The following is a 27,971-nucleotide window of genomic DNA, read 5'->3' on the forward strand; positions in this document are numbered from 1 at the left end:
GACAGAATACTTTCACGAAAACACACGTGTAAAAAAAAAAAAAAAATTAACCAAAATATAGCAGAGTTCAGTCCCCCAAGGATCTCGGTGTCAGGAGTTTCCTGAGGTGAGCCTCCATGCTGTGTGAAGAGAATATTTCTCTACCTTTTTTTCCTTTTTTTTTTCCTTCCTTCCCTCCTTCTCTCCCCCTCTCCATCCATCCTTGTAGAACTGTCAGGACAGGGTCCCCATCTTACTACTCATGGCTGAGTGTCGTCGTTGCTGTCTGCGTCCTGGAGGGCCGCGTGAATGATCCATGTGGGGCTCCTTCAGTCCCCATCTCACCTTCAGCTGGACACGTCAGGGCGGTCCGCCTGGACTGGTCATGTCACCCTGGTCTGTCCATCTGGGTAGATGTGAAAAATCCCTTTCCCAGGCTTGGGTTTTTATGACTGGCTGGCGTCATCCGTCATCATAAAAGTGGACTGAGGTTTAACGCTGAGGTTAGACAGAATCGTTCGCGGAGAAAAACTAGAGCGGCTTTCTTTTTTATTTCTGTTACAGGCAGTGTATATATATATATATATATATATATATATATAGCTTAAAACTTAATTTGGTGTGTAATTGGGACTAGCTCTGTGGAGCCCTGGGTTATGTGTTTTGGAGCAGCTGAGAAGCAGGGGCATGGCGGCGCAGGACGTGGTATGTTAATTGGCGGCCTCTGGGACCTGTGAGAGAATTGGATTTGAGTCCCCAGTTAGAATGAGCTTGGCAGTTTTATTCGAATCTCTAGTGGTGCAAACTGGGAAGACCACTGGTTTGCACCAGCTAGAGCAGGTTGCCAGTAGTCTCTGTCTGCGATGCCCCTGAGTGCGTCCCCCGCCTGCACGAGGGACAGAGGCCAGCAGGCGGGAGCCAGAGAGAGGGTGACCGAGCTCGGCCAGCTCTGGCCTGCCACTTCTCTGCACACTTAGGCAATAGTAAGTTGCGTGCTGCTGGGCCTGTGGTCCCAAGGAGGTTTTTGCATTTTACTACCAAAGTCTTGATAAAAGGAACTCAGGTCAGAGCAAACATTAAGGGAGGAAAAACAAAGGAAATTAAATGCAAAATCAGTGCGGGTGCAAAACCACATGGAGGCCTTGGCTTTAATACCACCAGAGCCGGTGGGGGGAAGTGGCCCCCAGGAGTCGGAACCAAGGAATGCTGGCCTGGTGTTCCTGAAGCCTGGCCCCTCTCTCCTGTTGAAAAAGAAATTGCCGTTTAATTTGTTTCTGAGTTTTATTTCTCAAGTGAACCAGCATGGGGCCATGTAATGAGCTTGTGTTTCTGAGAGGTGTTGAAAGACGGGAAAGGAGCAAAACCATGGCCAGACGGGGTGGCCGAGAGCTCCTGGGGGTCCAGCGGCAGCAGGACCGGGGGCCAGGGGGGATCTGCCGGAGCACTGGCTTCTCTGGGTGCTTCTGGGGGTGGGGGCGGGTGGGACGTGTCCTTGCATGGGCTGCTGGCAGTCCACGGGGAGACCAGAGAGAGGAGTTGTCTCTCCGTCTCTGTTTAAGATCCTCCGGCCAGCCCGAGCCGACGGAGGAGGGTGGCACAGGCGATGTGAGCCAAGGAGGACACTTCAAATGAGAGCGGGTCTGAGCCATGGATAAAAAGAAGAATATTTGGCAGGAATGGGAGAGTCTGTGTAAGCCTCTCAGGAGGCTGCTGGTAGAAGGCTTTCTGGATCGGATTATTACCAGAGGAAGCCCTAGAGATTGTCCCCGGTGGGGGCTGCAGCTGTCCCCTGGAGCTGAGATGGCCATCTGTCCCGTGCCTGACAGATGGGAGCGGGCACATGCTAGGAACTCACCCCTGCGCCAAACAGAAGTAACGATAGGAAGGTGTGGGGCCCTCCCACCACCCTGCCTGCCCCTGGACAGACTCTCCCACTCTCCCACTGGAGACAGGCAGAGCCCACCAGCCATAGCCAGGGTAGCAACGCCCCTTAGCCAGATGCCCTTGCTGTCCCAGTCCTGGGTATGTGACCCCATGTGCCTCTCACTGCCACTGCTATCCCCTCCTAAGCGCTGACCCGACCGAAAGGAGCGGCCTCCACGACCGCCAGGTTGACTTGTAAAAAGGAGCTTGTGTCCCAGACTTGCTAAAGGACTAAAGGATACAGGAGCACGTGTGCCCGTGAGGGGCCGTGAATGGTGAGGACGGGCAGGTCTGGTGTCCGAGCTGCGTCACACGCCAGGAGGTGAGCAGTAATGGGGACAGCTGGGTTTCCACAGTGCCGCGTACCCTGCTCTGGGTTGAGCCCTTTGAATGCTGTGCCCCGTGGAAGGCCCATCGTCACTGCCACTGCCCCTGCCCCTGTCTGTCCCCTCCTGCACCCTCTCCACAGCTGCCTGATGACCTGAAGAGTCACTGCCGTGCATCACACACACACACACACATACACAGACACAAACACACCCACGCTGTGGGAAAGCCCTTCTGCAATGGCTAAGACCTTCACGACCCCATGACGTAGGTATCATGAGCCCCATTCTATGGATGGGTAAACAGAGTCTCTCCGGGAAGATACCAGCAGACCTCTCGTTTGCTGGAGCTTTTCTTTGTGCTCTGTGGCAGGAAGGCTGAGACAGGAGCCGACTGGGGGGGGTCCCATAGGCAACCCCCCCGGGCCTTCTCACCCTGAGCGCTGCTGACATTCAGGGCTGGATAAATCTGTCCTGTGGTAGGGGCCATCCTGAGCACGCTAGGGTGTGGAGCTGCGTCCCTGGCCTTAAGCCGCCAGATGCCAGTCGAACCCTCTGCTCTGTGACAATCAAACCATCTCCAGATGCTGCCGGGTGTCCCACGGGGACAGAGGCACCCCCCCGCCCCCCCCACCGCCTGAGCACCACTGGCTAGGAGCCAGGCCTGTGAGGGGACTTCAGCCGATATAGGGCCTGCCCAGCGTGGGGAGTAGGGCCAGGGCCGCAGGAAAGCCGGAGGACTTCCTGGAGGTGGGTGTGGAGCACTGAGCCCAGCAGCCTGGCCGAGGAGGAGAGCGATGAGGCCTCAGCCTGCCTGTCTGCCTCCTGCCTCTCGCCAGGCAGTGCCTCTGACACTGGAAAGAAACACTCCCAGCTGACACGTCTGAATGGACATTGCAGAGTGAAGGCCCCCTGTGGGAATTCGGGTCTGCAGCCCTTCTGGTAAATTCTGGTTCATCTGTTGGGGAGTCAGAGAGGTGTATGAATTCAGGACTAAAGACACTCAGGGAGAGCCCTTTGGACAATGAAGGCACAAGAAATGCCATTTTTTTTTTTTGCCTGTTGCTGGAAGACAAGCTGGGAACTGAACCTGTGTCCCCTATCTTTGGTCTCCGGTGCCACCTATGTACCAGGCTCCGGACGGCCTGTTCCTTCCATGCCCGGCGACAGGTCTGGTGCACGCCAGACACCGCCTGAACAGAACCAAGAGATTGTGCCAGTTGTCTCTTCTCCAGGTTCTCCAAGTGTGCCACAGGGTCACCCAGCAAGCTGATTAAATGCAAGTGCCCAGGCCCAGGCCCCAGAAAGAGCGAGTCCGGAGGTCTTGGATGGGGTCCAGGAATAGCAAGTTAACTGTCACCCTGGAAGGTCTTGGTGTGAGTCATCTGTGGGCCATACTTTGAGAAACACCGAGACATTTGCTGATCACATTAAAGTTGCGTACATGAGTATCTTCGTGCTTTAGCTGTGTGTGTGTGTGTGTGTGTGTGTGTGTGTGTCAGTGTGCACACCCATGGTTCTAGAAGGATAATCAGTAAATTATCAATAGTGGTGATCTCTGGATGTAATAAGATTTCAATAACAGATTTTAGATCTGTTTCTCTATGCTTTCCTGTATTTTAATTTTCTTATTACGAGCATATGCTTATAGACAGATAAACCATCAGGCCTTTCTCATGGGTGAGGAAGAGCAGAGATATTACAGAGGAAATGTTAGAGAGGAAGTAGTTTTAAGGGAAGTGTGGACATAGGGAAAGAAGGCTACAGTATGAATCTATTTTCACTCCCAAGCCAACATCCCTTTCTCTGTGGTTCCCAACTCCTGAACGGGCCGCCAGTGGCCTGAAAAGGGAGAAAGTTCACATTTTGGAATTGCCTATTCTTTTTTTTTTTTAGAGAGAGAGCGTGTGTGCATGTGGGTGAGATAGGATAGAGGGAGAGAATCCCAAGCAGGCTCTGTTCGACCTCATGACCCTAAAATTATGACCTGAGCCGAAATCAGGAGTCAGACACTTGACCGACTGAGCCACCCAGGCACCCTTGAAATTGTCTATTCTTGGCAAAGCAGGGGCTACAGTCACGCCGGCGGGGGGGGGGGGATACTCGGGACGGTGGCTTTGTGCCCAAAGCTTGGGCTTCCCTTTCTGCCTTTCTCCCGTGGGTCCTGGGGCTGGCGAGCTCCTCCTCCTCCTCCAGCCTGCCCCACACTGGGGCACCCGGGGCAGCCAGGCAGGCCCAGAGATGGTGCTTTTATAGCTCTGTTATTGCTCTGCTGTTACCCGGCACCCCCACTCTGGGCCCCACAAACACTCCGTGAAAAGGCCAGACCCCTTCCAGAGAAATCGCTCCCTACACCTTTACAACGTGATAGGTGCGGAGGAAAAAAGGGGCCACGGGATTTATGGAAACTATATAAAGTTTATGGAGTCTTGGCAGGCCAGCAGTAGAAAGAGTCTGTGGGGTGGGGGAGGGTATCTCGAAATGGAGAAGGTCATGAAAGATCGTCAGACTTTGGTGCCAAGACGGCAGACGGAATACTGCGGGTCCCGGGTGCGCCGTGTGACTGTGAGGCCCGGGCAGGTGGCCCTCCCTTAGCAGCTGCTGGTGGAGCCTTGTGGGGGTGATGCCTTTGAATGTTCACCGCTTGCCTGTGAGGAAGGCACAGTTTTCCTCCTCCTGTAGAGGGGAGACTGAGGCAAGGGTATGTTGGCCGTCGTGAACTTGCCCAAGGTTGCACAGCTAGTGGTGTGTGGCTCACAGGGGATATTCTGGGGCAGGCTAAATTCGCACAGTCTCTCTCTCTCCTGTGTATTGAGCAATGTGTCCCAGTTTCAGGTCCAGAAATTATAGTCTCCATACCCTATTTCAGTTTGGGACTCATCTGTTATTTGTGATTGAGTCTCATGGTCCCCTGGTGTCTTCCGTCATCATGTTGCCCTCCAGTGGGTCGGCTTTGCTGTCAAAGCTAATCTGTGCTAAGATTCACCCACGGGCGGTGGCTGGAAGGGAAATGAAGCCTCCCAGAGATTGGTTGTGGGACAGGGCAGGGCTGGGACACTGCCCTTGCCTGCAGGAGCCCCCCTCCATGTCTCACTTCTACTGTGCGATCCTCTTAGGACCCCTGGAGGAGTACTCCCTGGGGTCTGAAATTACCTCCTCTCATCCCTATCAGCCCTGGAAACTTGTAATTTATTTTGTCTTCATATGTGCCTTTTAGCTTCCATGTTTTCTCTCCTGCTTAGCTGTGAATTCTTGGGGTGCAGATTCCATAAATGTGGGGGTTTTTTTAAAGATTTTATTTATTTGTCAGAGAGGGAGACTAAGCACAAGCACGGAGAACAGCAAGCAGAGGGACAAGCAGGCTCCCTGCCAAGCAAGAGGCCCAATGCGGGACTCGATCTCAGGACGCTGAGATCATGACTTGAGCCAAGGACAGATACTTAACCAACTGAGCCACCCAGAAGTCCCACCATGAATGTGTTCTTTATCTCCGACTTTGCCCACAGGGTCTGACGTAGTTCCTAGCATGTAATGATCACTCACTAAATATTATCCAGGAGGATGGAAGGATGGAAGGATGGATGGGTACATGGTGGATGGACGGATGGATGGATGGACGGATGGATACATGGTTGGGTGGAAAGATGGGTGGATGGATGGAAGGATGTATGATTGGATGGATGGATACATGGTTGGATGGATGGATAATTGCAAGGATGAATAGATGGACAGACAGATGGGTGGCTGGATGGATACATGAGGCATACATAGACTAACAGACACCCACTTCCTCTTTTGTAGCCTTCCACGTAGTTAAACCAACAGTCCAAACCAGGTTCTCTCAGGCTTTCACTGAATGCACTTCTGTTTCAGGGGACGTACTTTGCTCTCTCTGAAGCCATATGGAGAAACCAGCCTGAGTGTTTGAATGTGTGTGTAAATACTTTACAATCCCATAAACTTGTTTAAAGACAGGTTGTGGGGGGGAATATAAACCAGGGCAGCGTTTTGGGAGGGCAATTTAGAAGTAGCTATTAAAATGTTAAATGTGCCCACCACTGAGCGCCTGCGGTTGCACTCTCAGTTGTCAGTCATGAGACATACATTCATACGCTTGTGCCCAAAGAACCCCTCAGAAGGGCACTTACACAAGGATGTGCACTGCCACACTGCTTGTGACGCTGAAACACCGGAAACTGCCAAGTGCCATCAACAGAGAAATGGCCGCCAAGCTGTGGGACACCCATACCATGTCAAACACTGCAGAGGCAGAAAGGTTCCACGTGGGGCTGGGGGCAGGGCGCGCTCCAGTCTTCTGGAAAACCCTGAGTCTCTGTAGCCCCTGGCCCTCAGCAAATGCCCCTCTCCCTCCCTCCCTCATTTCTATCAACTTCTTTTCCTTTCCTCCTCTTCTACCCACAAAACACAGTTTACTGGAATTAGATCTTTAATTCCTACGCCTGCTTGCTAAGTGACCTTTCCTTACAGAAAAGGAGGAAAATGAGAAAAAAGCAGTTAATGTGCATAATTACTGTCTGCCGGCTCTTCAATTAAAAAGATTGAAAGCCACAATATTAAAATTTGATTTATGGGCACCACTATCTACCTAATAATGAGGCTGAGAGGGAAAAAGAACCATAGTGGTTACAGAAAACCCTAGCCCCTTGGCTCCCCCGGGAGATGAATTGCCTCCCATTTTCTTATTGCTAAAGAAACATGGAATGGTTTTAAGTATGTGTGATATGTTCCTCCAATATGTTGAAATCCAGAACTTAGTAATTCAGGAGTCTTCTGGCTCAGACATTTCAAGGAAGCTTCCTGAGGGGCGCGGCAGCTTGAGCTGGGGTGCAGGGGGTGGGGGGTGTCCCGGGGTCCCAGGGTCCCAGAGTCCCAGGGCACCAAGCCAGCTAACCCCGCAGAGCTCAGGAGCCAGTGGGAAACGCACGGAATCCAGCTGCCGAGTCCCAGCTTGGCTGCGTATTAGCGGTTTGTCCCTCTGTTTCATCATCGGTAAAATGGGAATAACCTGACTGGTTGTGTGATGTTGGGCAGATGCCTCTGTTTTCCTACGGGAAAGAACATGTTCTGTGTGTCTGAATTCATGGTTATTTATTCTCGTTAAGGGGCCGTGGGGTTGGGCTGGGGGAGAGTGGATTCCAGGTGCCACGTAAGCCGTCGTGGACCCCGTTCCGGGAAGGACTTCCCTTATACAAGGGCATGCTGGGGTCCATCTGCCGTCCGCCTGGAACCCCTCTTGGGAAGAGGAGAGCAGCATTTTGCCTGTATTCTGTTTCACCCAGCTAATGGCATTTCTTTGTTTTCAGTCGAAAGGGAAAATGTGCAGAAGAGGACCTTTACGCGATGGGTAAACCTGCATCTAGAGAAGGTAAGCGGGGCTCTTGGCCTTTCGTTTGGTGACCGATTCATCCGTGAGTGTCAGTGCAGGAGCGTGGCGGGAGGGGAGGGGTAGCTCGGTGTTTTTGGCTGTTGCTTTTTTCATGCGTTCGTTTAAACATCTGCTGAGTACATTTCACTGCCAAGTGTCCAGCTCTGTGTTGGGAACACGGACGTTAAGACAGGGTTCTGCCCTCGTGGGGTGATCAGTCCAGTTGCAGAAGGAAAGGGTATGTCTTTAAATAGGAATCAGTGAGCGCGTGTTTGAAGACATTCACTGTTGAACACCCCACATGCCTCCATGAACAGAGGGACCTGGGTGGGGCTCGGGCTGGGCTTCCAGTCCTAGGGGGACAGTAGGGGACCCTCTGTGTGAGCGTCATTTGTAGGTATTTGGATTGATTTATGCAAGAACTCAACACCTTTTAACAAAGCCAGATTCCCTTGTTAATCACAGAACATCGCTACCGACCAGTGATATTACCTGCCCCTTTGGGTGCCTCTAGGTGCCTTTGGGTACGCATCACATGTCTCCTTCAATTCCCACGACAACCTTCATTCCCCCTCCTGTTACCAATGAGGGAAGAGGCTTTTGAGACCTGAAATGGTTTCCCTGAAACCAAGAAGGAACCTCTTCCAGTGGCTTCTCCTCTGTATTCAACTTGACGTTCAACTTCTTTTACTTTTTCAACTTCCCTTTTCTTTCTGACACTCTGGGGCCAGGCAATTTGGGATTGCATTTTTGTCTGCAGACTTCTCACACACGGTCACCATAAAACCAAAGCGGCTGTTTCAGTCCCTGAGAAACAGAAGGATGAGCTGCAGAGGAGAGGCGGGTTGGAGAGTGGATAACCAGCCCAGCCCCGAGCCGAGCTGGTGGAAATCTGAGCCCTCTGAGCCCTCCACACACACCATTACCCCCGAGGCAGGGAACATTCTAACTTGCCAAGGGCAGGGGGAGGAGAGATGATTTGAAGAGACAGCTGATTCATCAGGCTGCGTTTCCTTCCCATCATTTCTTCTTAAATTCCACTGTGTGGTTCCCCCGATGGATGCAGCCCACTGCACGTTTCCTTATAAAGTTGATCGTGTTCAAGTTTCCCACTTTAGTGAGGTTAGGTGTGTGGATTTTCTTCTCTCCTGTCCTCCGAGAAGGTGCAGAGGCAGCTACTGACTGCCCGTAGAGTTAACCCAGAAGAAGGGGTCATAGGGGAAATCTGTGAGATCACCAAGAAAATAATTGTGGTTTTTCGGAAGTGCAGCTCTTGACCAAGATTCTAATTCGTGCCGTTGACCTTGGGGTCGGTAATGTTTCCCCGAGCAGCCCCTGACCACCCACACCTCTATCCTGCACCTGCACAGTGGGGTCCCCTGGACCCAGGAGGGCTCCCGAACTGCCCAGGATACAGAGTTACAAATCACTTGCCAGTTGTTTTGACTCTTGGTGCATTTTCGGCAGGGCTCATAAAGCGAAGTGTTATTTTTGGAAAAAAGGAAAACCGTTCCCCCAATCTAAGTTAGCAGGACTCTTAAATTAATGCCTGATGTGTGTTAGCTGGAAATTCCTCCTGGTGGATGGAGGGCAGCCATCGCAGTTATTTCTTTCTTTCTTTCTTAATTGAAAAGTAAATACTGAAAAGGACAGAGCGTAATGCAGCAAATACCCATATACACACTCACCAGCCTCAGGGGAGCCCCCGTCCGCGCCTGTCGGATCAGGGATGGCCTCCTTGGCCAAGGCCCCCTGTCCCTTCTTCGGGGCAGGTGGGTCGCCCCACTCTGAGAATAAATCAGATAACACCTGAAAACCATGCCTAATAAACAGGGCGAAATTAACAGCCATGTTTCCAACCTGGAGACTTTCAAGACCAACCTTTCATGTCAAGGAAACCTGGGAACCGCTCAGGGACCTGGGCTTAACTACAATTTGAAGGCTGTCAGAGATATTTACGGAGTCTGGGGCTTCTGGAAAAATTCCTTCATTTACCAAAGGAGTTAGATCATGAAGAAAGCCCTGGGGGTGCTGTTTACTCGGCCATACCGATCTCATGAAGCCCGCGGAACATTTGGGGCCCCAGCCGTGTTTTCGCTGGAGCGGGTTCAATGTCTCCCGCTGCCGTCCCGCCGCGTGGCCTCCGGCCAAGGCCCCATTTGCTGCTGCAGAGGCCCTTCCAGACGCTGTCGGTGGAAATTACTCTCCGGGTTCGACGCCCAAGCAAGGCTTGGCCGTGGCCGGAGCTGGTACCTGGAAAATTTGTTAGTTCATCTATCAGGGGGTGTTTTGTCCGGGCATCACGTTTTTCTGCCTTGCGTTAGCAGGAATAACATTTCCGTGAGAGTCTCTGTAACCTGATGCCGTCACGTTCCGAGCGGAATGTGCCCAGGGAGCTGTGGGGGTTTGCAAAGAAAATAATTTGCCTGGTGGTTAAAAGGCGCTGTTGCCCAGGAAGCAGATCCCTTTTCTGTGCACCTGCAGGAGGACTCGGCCTGTATTTGGACTAACGGGGGGTCAGGGGGCTCATATAAGGGGTAAGGAAATGCCACCTTCCTTCATAAAAAAAGAACACAAGGACCCTCCAAAGCTATCACAGGAAGGAGGCCTTCCCGGAGGGAAAAGGTGCCCAGACCACAGCTCCTCCGTGTTTCCGAGGCTCTGCTTGGACCCCTGAGTCTCTGGCTGGTTTCCAGCCTCCAGCCCCACCCCCAGTCCTGTGTCCCATGTGAACGGCCCATTCATTGTACCCAGGAGCAGGGCCCACCTGTTGCAATATTGCCAAAAGCCCCACGACCAAAAACTACACTGAGAATTCACGCTGAGGTTAGGGCGTATTACAAATGTGCATTTCTAGAGTCTGTTCCCTGCGATTCTATATGCTAAGTTCTAATCATAGGGCATTGAAGGACCTGTTATCAAGCTGGTTTGGTCAACAGCAACCTTTCTTCAGGCAAAGTGTTAACCTCGAACCCAAAAGAAAGGCCAGTAAGAGCTGAACCTCTCTGATGAAAGCATGGGGTGCAAGCGATCAGACTCCTTCTCAGCACACCCAGGTCCCCATAGGACACCCTGAAGCTGTTCTGCTCCAGGCCAGGGTTCCAGGAAAAACATGCTTGGAGATCTGTGTGCTGGGGCCTCTGACTGACAGTTTCCAGGCAGCCCTGGGAGCCCCCAGGCCACACGTCCAGCAAGACTCCTGGTGGACACAGTTCACCTAGACAGTCGATCTCTCTGCATCCAGGCCCAGAGAGGAAACCCCAGACAGCCTCCAGCTTTGCCCACCCAGGCCTCCTTCATGCTCCAGATGGTGGGAGCCGAGTTGCCCCAGGGAAGCCTACGTGTGGCTCTAAGACCTCGCAGACCAGGACAGTCGGGCCCAGGGACGTTAAGGAAAATGCCCAAGGCCCAGTTCCTGTTGAGGGTAGAGCCTGGATTTGAACTCAGGAACTCCCTTGATTCTTAGTGGAACAGGTAAGAGGAGCGTCTTGAGGTTACACTGGTTCTCCAGAACTTTTGGAGAAGAACCAAGGGAGTGGCGTTCAGAATGCTAATTAACATTTTTATACAATTAACATTTTTATACAATTTAATTAGTTTGATTTGTAATAATGAGCATGGATTACATTTGTGGCTAAACATAGAAATATACATGAACACCTATGGATAAATCAACCTCCCAACCTTTGAGTCCCTAACAGGCCTACAAACTTGGTGGGAGTGGGGGGCGGAGAAGGGATTCTCCTCCTGAGCCAGCCGTCCAGTCTGTCCCTCTGGCCCCTACTCACCACAGCTGAGTCACACACACTCGCCGCCTTCCTGGCTCCCTCCGCCAGGGGTCCCGCCACCTCCAGAGTTGGACTGAAGATTGATGAGGGTCAGCTGGTACGTCAGGATGGTCACGTTCTCAGATGGAGCAGTGTGGGAGGCGGGGAATCCCTGTAGACACTGGCACTGAGGCCCAGAGGGTCACTGACTCAGCATTATGCCATTGTGGCGTGGGTCTGGACAGCGCCCGTGGGCAGCCAGTGCGTCCTGATGAAGGAACACGACTGATGGTATGAAAGAGCAGATCTGCCCAAACACTGGGGGCGTCACCTAGCCTCTTTGAGCCTCAGTTTCCCCAAATCTAAAGTGAAGGGCTTATACTAGGTAATTTCCTAGAAGTCCTGCTGGAATCATTTTTGAGCCTCCGTTTCCCCAAATCTAAAGTGAAGGGCTTATACTAGGTAATTTCCTGGAAGTCCTGCTAGAATCATTTTATTCTATGGAGGGTGATAATGCCCTTTGTTTCTCCCCTTAAGGAGAAGTGTGGATGTAATGTAATGGGGATGAGGGGGATCCCAGATCTCAGGGTCCCAGGGAGGGATCTCCAAGGTCCCTTTTGTGATCAACCCTTTGGTGCCAAGTCTCCTCCACAGTTCACCAGCCCAGGTGTGCCTTCCCCCCGCCCCCAGGGACTGCCTGTACCCAGATTTGGATGCATAGAAGTCTTCCCCTGGGGGAGACCTGCAGCTCGGGCACAGTTTGGTGAATTACATAGGCCACTAATCAGCTTCTTTCTTCCGCTTCTTCAACAGTGCAACCCACCTCTAGAAGTTAAAGATTTATTCGTTGATATACAAGATGGCAAAATCCTAATGGCTTTGTTAGAAGTCCTGTCTGGGCGAAATCTGGTACGTATGTCATAGAGAGTCAGGGAGACATCAGATGCAAAGGAAAACACTGCTGGTTTGTGTTCAGTACACAGCTATATGTGTGCGTCCATGCCTGGCCATGCCTGATCCCGTGACCAGAAACTTGGAAGGGTGACATTCCTTTCTCAGTGACCAAGAGTGACACAATCATGGACAGCTAAGCAGCATCTTTTTTTTTTTTTTTTAAGTAAATACACTTCAGTAAGTAAATAAATAAATGCTCAGTATTTTCCGGGAGTCAGCTAAGGGTAAAGATGGAAACTAGATCGTTAAACTTTAGCTCTCCAAGCATTATAGTAACTAGCCAAGAATCAGGAAGTTGGAGGAGAAGGTTGGAGGAGAAAGGCATCTTGCCAACTGGATTCCATTACCCGCCTGAGGCCAAAACTACAACTGCTGGCTTCTAGAACCTTCTCTTAAGTATAGTCATTCCCCCTTATCTGCGGAGGATATGTGCCAAGACCCCCAGTGGATGCCTGAAACTGGGGGCAGTACGGAGCCCTATCTATGCTATGTTTTTTCCAATACACACATCCCTGTGATGAAGTTTAATTTAGAAATTAGGTACAGTGAAAGATTGACAAGGATAACTAATTATAAAATAGAACAATTCTGTCACCACATACGGTCATAGAAATTACATGAACATGAAAAAAATAAAATTAAAAATAAATTGTGTGAATATGAACTCTCCCTCTCTCACAATGCCTTACTGTCCTGTCCTTATCCTTCTCCTCGTGATGATGTCGGATGACATCAAGCCCACGTGGTGAGAGGAAGCGAGGGGAAGTGACGTAGGTCCATGACGTAGCATGAGGCCACTCTGATCCTCTGACCACACATCAGAAGGAGGGTCCTCGGCTTCTGGACTGCAGTCAGCTGAAAGTGAAACCACATATAAGGGGCGAGTGTGATAGGACCATGTTGTACTGAAGCAGCCAAGCTCAAGGGTCATTCTACTGCGGATCTCCGCCCTGCCTCTCCACATTGTATGTGTCTGATGTGGGCAGGTTGGTCCTTTCTCTGTCCTCTTGCCAGAGCAGGGCTTCTGAACCCCAACACTGTTGGCATTTTGGGTCTGATAGTTCTGTGTCGTGGGGACTGTCCTGGGCATTGCAGGATCTGTAACAGCAGCGTTGGTCTCTACCTACTGGATGCCAGTCGTACCCCCAGGGATGACAGCCAAAAATGTCACTTGACATTGCCAGATGTCCACTGAGGGGGTATGGGGACCCGGCCAAAATGCCAGTGCTGTTGATGTTGAGAAACCATACTCTAGAGTCTAGCATTTGACGTGGCCTCTGTTCCCCGTGGCGGCAGAAGAGAAGGCACAGCCATGGGTCACAACTCTGCCAGCCTATAGCTCGGCCAGTGCGGACCTCTCCAGATCTACTTCTAATTATAGTTAAAGTCAAGAGCCCATCCTGCTTTCAGATCTACTGTTGCTGGGATCTCATCGTACCCATTTAACCCTTCCCGTCTTCACCTCCCAAAGCAAAACGGGAGGTTCCTGTTTGCCGCTCCAGGGGGGCTGTGCGGAATCTCATAATGAACTCTCACAAGGGATGGACCCACTGCGGTAAAAACAGGGTTCGTTTCCTTAGGGCTGACAGTGAGCCAGCAGCACAGTCCCCACAGGCTTCCTGCAAAAGTGTATCCTCCTTCCTTGTTCTGTGGTTCCAGCGACACATGCTCCACTTGGCAGTCCAGGCCACTGGTTGATAGACACCATGTCCTTGGTGGGGCTGTGTTGGGGGGGGTCTTTGATTCTGGAGGCCCGCTAGGCTGGCTGGCAGGTCCCCGCCGGTGGAGCTGACTCCCACTGGTTTGCCGGGTAACGTTAACCCACCCAACCGGAGGCGCTTCCTTGGGATGGTCAACTACCATCCTCAGAGTCTCCGCTTCTACAAGCCTATCTCTCTCTCGCTCTCTGTCTCCCTCTGTCTCTCTCTTTGCCTGTCCTTCTGCCTCTTTCTCTGACCCAGGACAACTGTCCACAAAGCTCCTGGCAGAAAACAGACACATCTGCTGTTGGCAGGAGGGACTTGCTGGCTGATTTAGCAGCTGTAGGGACACCCCGGCTGGTGCTCCCTGTCTGACAAGACCATTAGCGTGGGGAGGAGAACGTGTCCCTGGAGGTCTCTGGATGGGGGTCGATATCAAAGCCAGGAGCCGGGTCAGAGAGAACAATTTGACAAATCTGTCCCCTGTTTAACCTGCCTAGGTCCTCCCCATTCACCAACTCAAGTGAGTTTAAGTCCCAAGGACCATACATAAGGGGTGGGTTTCAGCTGCGAGCCCCTAACTTTTTCTTGGGGTTAATGAGAAAGAGACAGCGACAAAGCCCTGCCCCACAGCACCACTGCCATGGAGTCCCTCTGCTGGAGTCACTACTTGTTTGCTGTGTTCTGTCTTGCAGCTGCAAGAATACAAATCCTCATCCCATCGCATTTTCCGGTTGAACAACATAGCGAAAGCACTTAAGTTTTTGGAAGATAGCAACGTAAGTATTTGAAACACATCTTGTTAACACAAGCTTTTCTTGCAGCGAGAAGGACGAGGGCCAGTCACAGGAGAAGCATGAAAAGGGGACCCTGCTAACACGGCAAAATTTAAGTTTAAACATAACAGGATTCCCTCTGGCCAGCCTTCAACTAGACAGATGGTCCCTGACTCCCTGCCCGCCGTGGCCTGTCCATCCGATGCCATCTCTGCCGGGCACCCAGCCACAGGAAGGGTAGACCAGCAGGCTGGCCCTCCAACTTTAGTATTCCACATTTCCTTCTGTATCCCTTTGAAGAGTGATGCAGCGAGCGTGCCACAGTGGGGCACTTCCTCTTAGAAAGGAACTTTCTAGACTGAAGTTAGCTTTTTCTGTGTTTTGGGCTCTGCTTCATGTCCTTCAAAAGTGGGGAGGGGCGGTCGTAGAGGGATGAACTTTCTAGAACTGCTTTTCCATTAAAGCTTCACCAGGTAGCCCAGGTAGAAGAAATCCCACAGCTTGCCCCGCATATCGGAGCGTGCAAGAAAACTTCAAGTGTGATGCGTGTGGGGTTCTTAATGGTAAGCAGTGGAAGCTGACCTGGGCTGCTGTAAGCAGAAAAGGAATTCGTGGAAGGGCTGCTGAGTGCACTGAGAGTGCCTTACTGGACTGAGGCGTAGGGGAATCCAGGGGTGTGAGGCACCAGGACCATTGCAGAGCCCGCCTCCCCACAGTGTAAGGACCCGTGTGCACAATCCACTGTACGGCCCCTGGAATGAACTCTCAGTGTCACACATTCAGATTCAAAGGCCTGGGCCACCATGCTTGGATCCTGTCCAGATCCACGCTACCATGGGGGAGGGAAAGCCTTTTCCCTTTTGAAGGAGGTGGGCTCCGCCTCCCATACTGTGGGGAAAGCTCTAGATACAGGAGGGAGCTCAGGTGATGGCAGCAAGGAAGCCTGGTACAGTTTACTACAGTGGCTTTCACACAGCCAAAAAGGGGTAGGGCACTCGGGGTACCTGGGTGGCCCAGTCATTTGAGTGGATGACTATTTCAGCTCAGGTCAGGATCTCAGGGTCTTGGGATTGAGCCCTAAGTCAGGCTCCACACTCAGCATGGAGTCTGCTTGGAATTCTTTCTCTCCCTCTGCCCCTCTCACCTCCCCTTCTCTCTCTCTCTCAAATAAATAAATAAATAAATAAATAAATAAATAAATCTTTAAAAAAGGAAGACGGAGACAGCCCAAGTGTCCATCAGCAGATGAGTGGATGAACAAAGTGGGTCTGTCCCCCGGTGGAATATTATTCACCCATGAAAAAGAGTGAAGTACAACATGGTGGACTCTTGAAAACATTGTGCCGTAGGACAGGAGTCAGACACAAAGGACGTTATTCTTTGACTCCCTTCATATGAAAAGTCCAACAGTGGGAAATCTTTCAAGACAGAAAATAGGGGCGCCTGGGTGGCTCAGTTGGTTAGGCGTCCGCCTTCAGCTCAGGTCATGATCCCGGGGTCCTGAGATCAAGTTCCACATTGGGCTCCCTGCCCAGCGGAGAGCCTGCTTCTCCCTCTCCCTCTGTCTGCTGCTATTCCTGCTTGTGCTCTGTCTCTGTGTCAAATAAATAAAATCTTTAAAAAAAAAAAAAAAAAGAAAATACATTCATGGCTGCTTAGGGTTGTAGAGGTGTGATAGTTCAAGGGTATAGAGTCTCTTGTTGAGGTGCTGAAAATGTTCTAAAAATTGTGATGACAGGTGTGTACCTTCATCAATATACCAAAAACCATTGACAGATACAGCTTACACGGGTGAGTTGGAACAGAATGTGAGTTACAGCTCAATAAAGCTGTTCTTTTTTTTTTTTTTTTTAGATTTTTATTTATTTATTTGACAGACAGATCACAGGTAGGCAGAGAGGCAGGCGGAGAGAGAGAGAGAGGAGGAAGCAGGCTCCCCACTGAGCAGAGAGCCCGATGCGGGGCTCGATCCCAGGACCCTGGGATCATGACCTGAGCCGAAGGCAGAGGCTTTAACCCACTGACCCACCCAGGCGCCCCTCTTTTTTTTTTTTTTTTTTAAGACTGACTTATTTAGAGAGAGCGAGTAAGAGTGCGCATGGAGAGAGAAACGCAAGCAGACTCCCCAGTGAGCACGGAGCCTGACGGGGGGGTCAGTCTCACACCCTGAGATCATGACCTGAGCGGAAGTCAAGACTCAGAGGCTCAACTGACTGAGACACCCAGGCGCCCCAAGCCGTTTTTTTTAAAAAGCAGATCACATTTCATGAAAATGTCTGGCCGGTCCACGGCGTCGACTTCACCCTGGCGTCGGCTTCTGTGGTGCTCGGAGCAGGGGTCCTGGGGCACACCTGGCGGGCTTCCAGCCGGGAAAATCAGGCTGAGTCTCTGAGCCTCAGTCCCCAAGTCTGTAAAATGAAGGTGATAAAAAACACAGAAGAGAGAATTGAGAATTGGGTGCACCCGGCCCGGTGGAGGTCAGCCAAGTGCTGGCCGTGGGCCAGGGCTCCTTGGGCACCTGCTCTGACTTCTTCCCTGCCCCCCGCATTTCTGCTTCTGGAAGGGAGCACCGGGCATGACTCTTCTGGGCAGTGTCTCCCCCATTCCCAAAACGGCCCTTTTCGTGATGACGTAGAGCCTAGGAACAGGTGCCTGGGAGGTTCGTTGCTCTTCCTTCCTGCTGGTCGACCCCCAGCCCTTCCCTGCCCGCTGCCCCAAGTTGTTGGGCCTGCAGTGTGGGCAGCGGAGGTGGCTGGTCTGCTTCCAACAACCCTTCGGAGCACATTGAACAAGTGTCTTCTGTGGGCCTGGGTTGTGCCCAAGGTTGGGGACACACAGCTGCGTGAGAAGCATGCCTGTGCCTTCGGAGAGCCTGGAGTCGGCGGGAGAGGTCTCACATGGCCGGCACGCTGCGTGTCGCACCAGGGGCATCCAAAGGAGCCACGATCCCTTCGTGGTTGGCAGGGGCCAGCCGGGGTGGCGGGCCGCGCAGGTAGGACTGGGGAAGCCCACAGCTAAGGCGGGAAGGCTCGGCCTCTGTCATCCTCGGGGGCTGGTCCACCAGCCGACTCAGCGTCTCCCGACAAGGCCGCTCTGGCATTTTTTGGCTTGGGAAGGTTTCCCATAAAAGCCCAGCTCAGAGGGCCGTGCTCGGCTTCCTCCAGGTGGGAGTGAGGCCCGAGACAGGCCCGTGGGCTGCTATGATCCCAGTGCAGGATGGGAGGGGGGCCGTCAGCGAAGGGGGTCCGGAGACAGCAGGCCCCCGTGTGGCAGGTGACTCCTCCCTCGGGACGGGGCTGCCCCTGAGGAGCATGAAGAGAACGCCGGACCCAAATTCCATCAGCCCTTGAATTCACAACATTGACGGATTCCTTCCAGCTCCCAGCTGCCCGTGATGAGCTCCAGCTGCTGGAATCGTGTGCTCTCCGCTAGGCAGACTGGGACCGCGGGAGTCTCTCCCCTGATCAGGAAAGCCCAGCCCTACCGACGGGGGTCATCAGATCCCCCTGACACATTGAGAGAACCTGAGACCCGCGTGGACAGTTGTTAAAAGGCCCGGGGAGGAGCGAGAGAGGAATATTTGAGCGAGACGCGCCCCTCATTCTTGCTTTCCAGGGTCTCCTGGCAGAATTTTGCAGGGTGGATTTGGGAGGAGAACTTGACTGACTTTAATTCTCCTCTCTGCCCCCAAAGAATGGTTTTGACTTCTGTAGAGGAGTTGGGAAGGAAAGAAGCCAATGTGCCCGAGGCCGGTGTGGCCCACAAACCCTTGTGGTTATCTCCCGCCCTTTCCAGAAGGGTGCAGATCTGTGCCTGGATCTGTGCACTCAGATTCTGTTCACAGGATAAAGGGACGTCCTCAACCCTGAGCGCGCATCAGAATCACCTGGAGCTCTGGTTCCAAGGCGGGTGGCTGGGCCCCGCTCTCGGACTTCCTGATTCCTGATTCGGGAGGATGAGGAGAGAATGTGTATTCTAACCAAATCGCAGGCCATGCTGTTGCCCCTGGCCCAGGGAACACACTTTGAAAACGAGTCCCATAGGGATTCACCAAGAGCATCATCCCGTGGTCAGAACATAGTTAAATAAATAGGTTAGTCCCCTAAGAGTTTCTGTAATGGGAGCATTTTAACCAAAATACTTGGTAACGGTGCAGACACTCAGGGTATAAGTCTTATACCAATACTCTCTCCTTATCTTTCTTTCTTTCTCCCTCTCTGTCTGTCTTTCTCTCTTTCTTTTCAGAGAGAGGGAAGAGAGAAAGAGGCAGGAAGGGGATGGGGGGCAGAGGGGGAGAATCTTGAGCAGACTCTGTGCCCAGTGAGGAGCCCGACGTGGGGCTTGATCTCACAACCCCGAGATCATGGCCTGAGCCGAAATGAAGAGTTGTATGCTCGACCGACTGAGCCTCCCCGCCCCCCGCAAGCCGCTGTTTGCACTTAGCAGTGGATAATTATCCTAGCCATCGGTGGTCCATGATTGCTGTTGTTGGTGCTCTGTGTTTGTCCAAACATGTGTTAAATCTGGAGGTTTTGTGCTATTGGTGCGGCATGCAAACAGACAGCGGACACTCACCATCTCCCCTTGAAAACAATGACCAAGACCTTTCCTGGCTCTGGGTCTCAGGCGTGTCACATTTGGCCTCGGTGAGATTTCCTCACCCGACACGTAGGGATAACAGAAGCACCTACGTTGTGGGGTGCTTGTGAGGTCGAACCGAGTTCCTCCTTATGAGGAGCTTATGATAGCGGCTACTGGTAAGTACTGTGGACACGTTTAATAAACTCATTTACGTGTGTTCTGCACGCGAGGGTCCCTGAGGTGGCCTCGGGCCAGCCTGAGTGATACAGACGAGAAAGAGCAAGAGGCCCACGAGGGCATCACAAAGTAACAGGCTGCAACCTTCTGGAAGGCCCCATGTTAAGCTCCTCAATTGCTTCTCTACAGGTTAAACTGGTTAGCATCGACGCAGCAGAAATAGCAGATGGCAACCCCTCTCTGGTTCTTGGGCTGATATGGAACATAATCCTCTTTTTCCAGGTAAAGTGACTTCTGTGACACACAGTATGATCTCCTTGAGCCTGGTTAGGGCCAGCAGAATGGGGTCGGTGGGGTGGGGGTGGGCACGTCGAGGGAGACTGTGAGATCGTGTCGTGTTCCTGACGGATTGTGACTTCTCTGCGTCTTGAGAAAGAACCAGGGGCCATCTGATTGCTGACCATCTGGGTCCCTGTGATTTTAATAGGGATGTGAGCTCCGTCCTCCAGAAGGGTAGAGCTGTCCCCTTGGGACTTAGGGAGTTACAGATTTATTTCAGAAAATCTTTTGTTGTAAAGCGGGGAAATAGACATTTACTGAATGAATGAATGGATGAATGAATGAAGTAAATGTCACTCCAACCAAAAACTGAGCTTGGAGTTACTTTACTAAAATGACCGACACGCAGAAGAGAGAATTAAGGAGTCGGTGGGGAGGATGGCTGTGGGAAGGGGCATGTGTGACAGGTGAGACCCTGCTCTCCATCCCTGGTGACTTCAGCCTGTTTTTGGAAACACGGATTTTATAGGGAAGGACAGAATTGGTGGCTGGAGTCTGAGGGTGGCATTTAAAACAAGCTCAAATTCTTGTCCCCGAGCAGGAGGGAGTAAGCTGGCATTTTGTCTTCTAAAATCCCCTCTTCTGAAATAGAAAGTCCTGGCTCATTGAATTGTCCTGCCAAGAGTAACAGTGACCTGCCCAGTGGCAATGTGTTGGGACTTTTTTCTCGGTGCTTGCGTTGCTAAGAGGAATGTGCACAAACAAGGTTTACGGACAACAGACCCAGTTCTGTGTGAGCCTTGAACTTAAAAAAGCCCTTAAAAAAACAGTGTTATATACAGGCTCCAATTACTAACGTCTCTTATGGAACTTTCCGATCGATGCTGGAAACATCCTGAAAATGTGTCCAAGGTCAAGGCCTTAAATCTACTCCCAATCATTCATTCATTCATTCATTCATTCAGTAAATGACTAGTGAGTTCTTCCTACGTGCCAGGCTCTTCACACACAAAGTCCTCCCCTCCTGACACTCGGGACCACAGACAAGGCAGTCCCATAGTACAGAACTGTGTGGTGCAGGTTCTGATCAAAGTATGAGCTGAGTGTTGTTAGAATGCAAGCACAAGCAACTGCGGTAAACTTCCTAGAGGAAGTGACGCCAGAGCTGGGTTTTAAAGGATGAGTAGGAGTGCGTTAGACCGGTTCTCGGACTTTGCTGTGCGTACAGATTGTACAGATTGCCTGAGGGAGGTGTTGAAATGCAGATTCTGATTCTGTAGTTCTGGGGCAGGGCCTGGGGTTCTGTATTTCGTGCGAGAGCCGCATGATAGGAGCCAGGACTCTGGTGATGGAGGAAAGGAACATCCAGGCAGCAGGACCAGGAGGAACATAGGCATGGGGCTTGAAACCGCCTCCTGCGTCCTGGCACCGATAAGCCATGAGAGGAAAGGTCTAGGCAGAAGCAGGTCAGGAAGACCTCGCAGACGTGCATGGCCAAAGCCCCAAAAGAGAGAGACTCCAGGAAGAAACGAGCATCCCTGGGAAATGTCTACACGCACCACCAGCCCCACAGAGCAGTCTGGCGGTCACGGGTACTTTAGGAAGCAGCTTTTCCCTGTGCGGAGAACTGGTTGTGTGTGAGCTGGACCCTCCAGCCAGACTCCTCGTGGCCGGCGGCGGGCAGAGAAGGGTTTGCCCTGGGACTGTCTCCGGGGCCTGAAATGCTGTTTTCCTTCCAGATTAAGGAGCTCACGGGCAATCTCAGCAGAAACTCTCCATCTTCCAGCCTGTCGCCCGGCTCGGGGGGCACAGACTCCGACTCCTCCTTCCCACCCACGCCCACCACAGAGAGGAGCCTGGCGGTAGCAGTGAAGGATCAGAGGAAGGCCATCAGGACCCTGCTGGCGTGGGTGCAGAGGAAGACGAGGAAGTAAGCCCTCGCGCCCTGTCCCCCGCCCAGCACGTGCTGTTGTCAGGCCAGGGGCGGGGAGTGGGGCCGAGGAAGGGGGCATCAGCATGTGTTAACTTATGCACCTGTTGCCTCCTAGAGGCTCTGAGAGCAGGGAGCGCTGTGCGTCTGCAGTTTCTGCACACGCAGAGCTGCATTTGCAGAGCGCTTGGTTTGCAGAAAACTGACAGGAAGATAGGAATACAAATCAAAGGGGCTTTGTGCCATTTAATGCCAAAGTGAGAAAGGCTCTTGGATCCTCATGATGGGTATGTATCCACTGCTAAGCTTCAGGGGCTCTTTCAGAGTCTGTACCAACTTAAACACTAGGAGCAATAAAGGCTGTATCGTGCTCTGTTAGGTGTAACCTTGCCAAAACCGAGACAGGTGACCCAGAACAAAGGTCCTGGGGCTGCTGGGTGACCCCGTGCCAGCAGGTCGGGGCTCTCTGCAATTTTGTGTCAGACTTTTACTGGCAGCCAGCTGACGGCTCTTGGGGCGCCTGGGCGGTGAACCCTGGGTGGGGACGGCTGGAAAGTTAGGTCACCTGTGATGAGAGCCACACCCCTGCAGGGCCACACAGAGACCCAGTGCCCTCCTGGCACATCACAGCCACGCCTGCAAGATGGTAACTTACCCACCTTCCGGGACCGTGAGGATTAAGTGACACAAGCTCATGAAAGCGCCTTGCACGGTCTTTTAGCACTTAACAAGCACGCATCGGGCCCCTTCTCCCCACTCAATGGAAATAAAAGAAAAAAGAAAAGAGGAGAGAGTTGGCTCTTCAGGTTTGGGCCGATAGAGTCAGTGAACAGTAACAGATGTGGTTTAAAAATAAATTTGTGGTTTAAAAATAAATCAGCCGAAATAAAATCTTTTTTTAAAAAAAATAATAAAAATAAATAAATAAAAAATAAATCAGCCGAAAGAGAGCTCAGTGCCAGGAGGTGGGGCGACAGTCAAGGAGAAGTCATGTCCACGGGATGGTGGACCGGGTCTGTGTCTGTATCATGGCAGTGGCCGCCGTCTGTACCCTATGCCACCCCCACGGGAGAGCCTCTGGAGAAATCCAGGTGAGGTCTATGGCTCAGTAGTTTCCCACCGATGTCAGGGTCCCGCTTCTGGCGGTTGACTCGGGACAGAAGACGCGTGAGGGAAGCCAGACGAACGGTATGGGAGCTCTCTGTACCCACTTTTCCAGCTTCTTAGCAATCTTAAGTGATTTCTAAATGAAACTCTCTTTTCAGAGAGGTCAGTGACCACAGTTGGGAGATAGGTGGTGTCTTGGGATGGATCCTAAAGGAAATTAGTGCCTGGCAGGACTCTGTCTTTCTCTATCCCTCACTTGTAGATTGTTGATGTTTTTGATAGGAATAATGACATTGGCTGCCACTTACTTGGTGGCTTGTGTGTGCCACGTGGGCAAAACCTAACGCTTCCCCCCGACAGCCACCAAAGGGTCGTCATGAGACAATCCCCATTTTACAACTGAGGAGCTGGAGGGTCAGAGGATCCGGGACTCGCCACAGCGTGGCTGCGCCCCTGGCAATGCACAGGGGGCAGCCAGGCTGTGACCTTGGGTGTTGACCGCACGGCCCGATTGGTTGTTGTGACCCTCACTGCAGAGTGACCTTCACAGTGTGCAGAGTTGCTCCATTATGTGTCTGGGAATCTGGGAGCACAAGTTCCTATATTTGGCCTCTCAGTGCAAATTATACCTTTCTCTTCTATTATTCTAGATTATTCTAACATTATTCTGTTTCCCTGGAAATGGAGATCTGGGTGGTTCGGCACTGCTCTCCTGGGACCCAGGGCCTTGCGAATCGGCAGCTCGGGGGGCTCCGAGGCCTGTGAGGCTGCCATGTGTGGGCTCCTCCCTGGGGAGGGGTGTGCCTGTCCTGACCCACAGCGTGGCCGCTTTGCTGCAGGTATGGCGTGGCGGTGCAGGACTTTGCCGGCAGCTGGAGAAGCGGGATGGCCTTCCTGGCGGTGATCAAGGCCATCGACCCCAGCCTGGTGGACATGAAGCAGGCCCTGGAAGACTCCATGCGGGAGAACCTGGAGAAGGCTTTCAGCATCGCGCACGAGGCCCTCCACATCCCCAGGCTCCTGGAGCCAGAAGGTAGCGCTCGTTCTCTCTCTCTCTTTTTTTGCTTGTTAACAATTTTTGTGACATAAGATGTAGACAAATTTGGTATAGAAAAATCTAATGGAGACGTGTATGTATTTCCTATATCCCTGCCCCTTAGTATTTTTCCGCACGTCTCATTACATTTTTTTTTTAATATAATTGAGATCATTTGGTGCATGTATACAGGTGACCCTTGAACAACGTGGGGGGGTAGGGGTGCTGACTGGCCCACCATACTTGGAAATCCACGGGTCACTTCCGACCCCCCAGAAACATGACAGCCAGTAGCCTACTACTGACTAGAAGCCTTGCTGAGAACATGACCAGTTAATTAACACATTCTGTACGTTATATATATTATGCGCCGTGTTCTTACGGTAAAGTAAGCTAGAGAAAAGAAAATGTTACTAAGGAAAACGTAAGGAAGAGAAAATACATTTATAGGACTGTACCGTGTTTTTTGGGGGGGAAAAAAATCTGCGTATGAGTGGCCCCGCCCAGCTCAAACCCGAGTCATTCCAGGGTCAGCTGTGGTTTTATATTTTACTTTTTGTAATTAAGTTTTTTATTTTAATGCAGCATAGTTACCATACAGTGTTGTATTTGTTTCAGGTGTACAGTCTAGTGATTTAGCAGTTCTCTACATTGCTCAGTGCTGCTCGTGATAACCGTGCTCTCCGTCCCCACTGCCTGTCTTTTGCTTTTTTTACTTAGCATTGTAATTATGACAGCAGCACTGTGCCTGTTGCTGTCATGTCTCTGTTATACATTTCTACACAGTGGCCTAGCTCATGGGCATACCAAAAGTCTCCTTAGGTCTCCTACCCCCGGGGGACACTGAGGTTGTTTGGGAAATAGTCACATTTATACATAACCTGCAGTGACCATCTTACTGAACGGACCTCAGCGGGCGTCCCACAGGATATCCTCCGGGACCAGACGCCGCCTGGGGAATGCCGGACTTGGAAAGTGAGCACCTTTCTAAGGTGCTTGGCTGTCTGTCGGGTTGCTTTCCGCATAGCTGGGGCTGATTTGGGACTCCCTCCAGCAGAGAGGAAGGGTCCTGACTCAGCGGACTCCCTGATGGGGCCAGCAGGGAGCGGGCTGCTCCCAGGGTGGGGAGAGCAGGAGGAGGTGGGAATTCAGCAGGAAATAACGGACAGCCTTGGGAATGAGGAATTCTGGATTCTTCAGCAGCTCCGCTGTCCATCAGCCAGATATGAGACTGTAGTCAAGTGATTCATCCCCTCTGGGTCTAAATTTCCTCAAATACAAAACAAAGAGAAAAAAAAACTCAAAGTTCTGGGGGGCTCTAAACCATGAAGCATCCCTTGATCGTGTTTAAACATCACACGATTGCCGTCCTTCTAACTCCTGTGTCTCTCTTGACAGACATCATGGTTGACACGCCAGACGAGCAGTCTATCGTGACTTACGTGGCACAGTTTCTGGAACATTTCCCGGAGCTGGAGGCCGTATGTTTGTTTCCCTTACCTTTAATACAGAAAGTGTACATTCGCATCTGCTGGCATCACACAAAGCTGGGGTTCAGGCCGCATTGCTCTGTGCAACAAGCAGGGATAGTCAAAATTGGATCTCAAGTCCCTTGAGCGTTGCCTTGGCACATTTTAATTTCAGAATCATAGATAAGGTTTACGTTTAAAAGCAGGATGGCAAATTGGCTAGCCATACCTCTTGCAGACATCTTCCCATAGCAGACTTCACTGAGATTGTCGAAGGTGCTCTCTTGTCACATGGATTGGTGACCTGATCCTCTAGGCGTCCGATGGAACATTTTAGCAGTTTATCAGATTTTATCAGAGTGTGCAAAAAAAAGACAAACTTGATATGATAATAGTGATGGCAACAACGTAACAGTAAATCTCTATTGAATTCACTGGTAATTTACCAGACACGCTCAGGGGGACTCAGCAGTAAGCTGGATGGATGAGGTCCCTGACCTGGTACAGCTTTGTTCTACTAGATAAACCAGTTAACAAGTGAACAAATACATTCTAGAGGTTCAGGTGGTGGTTAAGTACTAGACAGAAGCAGAGTAAGCATGAGAAGCCGATGCTGACGAGGAGCAGAGCCGCACTTGGAGCTGGAGGCTGGTCAGATCGGTGCCCTGCGTGTCTCCGGGCTGGCTGCCCCTCCTGCCCGACGTGGCTCTGTGTGTTACAGATGAGGATACAGATGGTCAGAGAAGCTCAAAGACCACCCCAGGGTCACGGCTACTGAGAGACCCCAGGTCTCTGTGACTCCTCAGTTCAGGCTCTTAGATCCCTTACAACATGTGGCTGAAACTGAGGCCCCATTTCGTGCACCTCCAAAGAGCCAGATGGGGTCCTCCTGTGCTGTGGCTCGGCTCTCATTCCATTCCCTTTCTGTGTGTCTATGTTTCCCCCTGTCCCTGCACCACAGATCACTCCCCAAGGTGCCTAAAAGGAATTCCCTGGGCTGGAATGGCAGTTCTGCCACTTAAAGCTGTGTGACCTTGAGCTGCTTACTTAACATCTCTGATACGTGTTATGAGTGAAATGAAAATATTACCCATATGGCAGAGTTGCATGAAGAATAAATTGATGATGTAAAGTACCCAGTCTTCTGCCTGCCAGACAGTTGATGCTCAGCAAAGGGTGGTGATTGTGACTGTTTTATAATTCCATTTTCTCTGCCCATGACTAAATTCTGAGATGCTAGGCACCACAGAGCGCCTTTATGAACCCTGAGCTCTTAAGCTGTAGGCAGAGTCTGAAATCAACTGAATCTTACGGTAACCATGTGAGTCAAGGTCATAGCCAAGATTCAGCAGATCTGACACTTGGACCTCCCCAGTGCTGGGGTCGGAGACTGGGGCTGGGAGGAAAGAGATTGAATGAGGAAAGATACATGGAGAGAGTGGTCCTGGTTCACAGAACACAGCACATCACTGCAGAACTGACCATATACATCCTCAAGGGAATATAGGTGGGAAGTCCCAGCCGATCTAGACACTCACTCAGTGGTCTCTTAACCATTCAGCTGAATGTAATTCATCTTCCTAAACCTTGGGTAAGCCGAACTCAGCCATGTGCCAGACACCGTGTCTGCTTTGTGGCCCAACATATGGTTTCTTTGAGTAAATGGATCGCATGCACTTGGAAAGAAGGTACCTTAGGCAGTGAAAAAATGAACATTTTTTTGAATACTGATTAGATAGAGTTGGTTACTCTGTTCTTCTAGTATCGTGTACACATACTGATTTTTTTTTTCCCCATCAACTAGTGTGAGGGGAAAATGTTAAAAATCTCCAACTTTTAGTGGTTGTGGATAGGTTTCTCTTAGTTCTGTTAGTTTTCGCTTTCTGATGTTGAAGCTGTGCTATCAACGCACACACATTTAGGATTGTTGTTTGTTTCCGATGCCTTGATCATTGGCTTTTTCTGCTGTTTTGGTCTTTGTCTTAAAGTATACTTTGTCTGATGAGAATATAACCATACCGGCTTTCTTATGATTAGTGTTGACATGATCTACCTTTTTTTTTTTTTCCATCTTTTCTTTCCAGTGTATGTGTGCTTATAGTTAAAGCAGGTCCTTGCAAAAACAGTATACAGTTAGGTCTTCTTTTTTATCCATTCTCACAAGAGTTGGTGAGTCATTTTATTAGTGTGTTTCTGAACTATTGACATAGATTTAATCTACCATTATTTTTTTTCATTGGTCCTGTCTGTCCTGTGCTCCTTGTTCCTCCCTTCCTAACTTCTTTATTATTATTATTTGATTTTTTTGGTTTCCATTTTATCTCCTCTGTTGGCTTTTTGACCACGTCTCCTTGTTTTATCTTTGCAGTAGCTTCTCTAGGGATTATAATACTCATCTTGAACCTACTTTAGTCTGCCTTGAATTGTTATATTGCTTTGAGTAAAATGCATATTGTATGCATTTTTAAGTATGTAACAATGCAATTCCATTTGCTTCTCTGTTCCTTTGGGCTATTATTGTCATTTACTTTACTTCTATTTGTGTTTTAACCCCAAGTGCTTTGTTATTATTGCTGCGTTA

General features: G+C 51.0%; 1 protein-coding gene across 5 annotated transcripts in view; it reads left to right on the plus strand.

Moving 5' to 3' along the window:
• Positions 1 to 27,971, plus strand: part of CLMN (calmin) — a 105,250-nt gene that overhangs the window by 63,976 nt on the left and 13,303 nt on the right. For all 5 annotated transcript variants that reach the window (XR_004380273.1, XR_004380274.1, XM_032837366.1 and 2 more), the window contains exons 2-8: positions 7,553 to 7,614; positions 12,195 to 12,290; positions 14,731 to 14,814; positions 19,759 to 19,851; positions 21,588 to 21,778; positions 23,725 to 23,918; positions 25,320 to 25,402. Coding sequence is in view for 3 of the 5 variants with exons in the window: in XM_032837366.1 (XP_032693257.1) it covers positions 7,553 to 7,614; positions 12,195 to 12,290; positions 14,731 to 14,814; positions 19,759 to 19,851; positions 21,588 to 21,778; positions 23,725 to 23,918; positions 25,320 to 25,402 (803 nt within the window). In the remaining 2 variants the exon portion in view is untranslated. The remainder of the gene's footprint in view (positions 1 to 7,552; positions 7,615 to 12,194; positions 12,291 to 14,730; positions 14,815 to 19,758; positions 19,852 to 21,587; positions 21,779 to 23,724; positions 23,919 to 25,319; positions 25,403 to 27,971) is intronic.

This window comes from Lontra canadensis, unplaced genomic scaffold (genome assembly GCF_010015895.1).
Source record: "Lontra canadensis isolate GAN:19392208 unplaced genomic scaffold, GSC_riverotter_1.0 scaffold98, whole genome shotgun sequence".
Lineage (NCBI taxonomy): Eukaryota > Metazoa > Chordata > Mammalia > Carnivora > Mustelidae > Lontra > Lontra canadensis.